Source organism: Sinocyclocheilus grahami, unplaced genomic scaffold (assembly GCF_001515645.1).
Source record: "Sinocyclocheilus grahami isolate Dianchi unplaced genomic scaffold, SAMN03320097.WGS_v1.1 scaffold49469.1, whole genome shotgun sequence".
Classification (NCBI taxonomy): domain Eukaryota; kingdom Metazoa; phylum Chordata; class Actinopteri; order Cypriniformes; family Cyprinidae; genus Sinocyclocheilus; species Sinocyclocheilus grahami.
Window position 1 is genome coordinate 1 of NW_015525750.1, and position 889 is coordinate 889.

The 889-nt window shown below is 41.1% G+C and overlaps 1 protein-coding gene across 1 annotated transcript; it reads left to right on the top strand.

Annotated features, from left to right (window-relative positions):
* Nucleotides 1-129: 129 nt before the first annotated feature.
* Nucleotides 130-548, top strand: LOC107580887 (SH3 and multiple ankyrin repeat domains protein 3-like; the record flags this gene model as incomplete). Its single annotated transcript, XM_016266505.1, has 2 exons — nt 130-280; nt 381-548. Coding segments are annotated over exons 1-2 (258 nt in total), but the record flags the coding sequence as incomplete, so codon positions are not given.
* Nucleotides 549-889: the final 341 nt, after the last annotated feature.

Here is an 889-nt window from a genome sequence, read left to right on the forward strand (position 1 = left end):
TTTTTGCACCCTCAGATTCCAGATTTTCAAATAGTTGTATCTAGTTGTATACTCACATATCCTACCACACTGATTGTAATTATCCATTTGGCTATTGTAACTGACCGATTGTGTGTGTGTGACAGAGACCCCACTCACTCTGGCTGTACAGACGGAGCCGGGAGGAGGGGAGATCATCAGGGTGCTGGTGATGGGGGGAGCTCACATTGACTTCAGGGCAAAGGATGGCTTGACCCCTCTCCACAAGGCTGTCAGAGCACATGTGCACACTGCCCTACTGGTAACACATAGCACCTCAGAACCATGATTAGGATGAATTTATGCTTGTAATAATAAAAAAATCATATTTAAATCTGATTGTCTGTTTTCTGTTTTTTTAGGCGCTGTTGTCTTTGGGGGCATCTCCTGATTATAAGGACCGCCGTGGGCTGACACCACTTTACCACACTGTGCTGATAGGGGGCGACACCTCCTGCTGCGAGACCCTCCTCTACCACAGAGCCAAGCTGGGGCTCCGTGATGAGAATGGCTGGGACGAAACCCATCAGGTACGAAAAGTGCTAAGAAGAACAGTGTGTGACATATACAGGAAACACATGAATAATAGAAGTGTAACTGATAACTGCTGTAACTGATATAATTGATGTACTACGGAACAATTGTCTAGTGTTATTCTAAACATACAAATTAATACATATGTGTAAAAATCATTTTATAATTAATGTAATTTTATTGCAGTCAATTATAACAGTTAGAAAATTAAAAAATTTAAGCTTTTTTTCTAGGGGTCTGATTTTTGTAGCAGCCTTCTGTATCTGTGAATCATTCATTCATATGGAAAGCACTGATCTACCCTGAACATCCCTGCATATTATTTACACGTTATGTT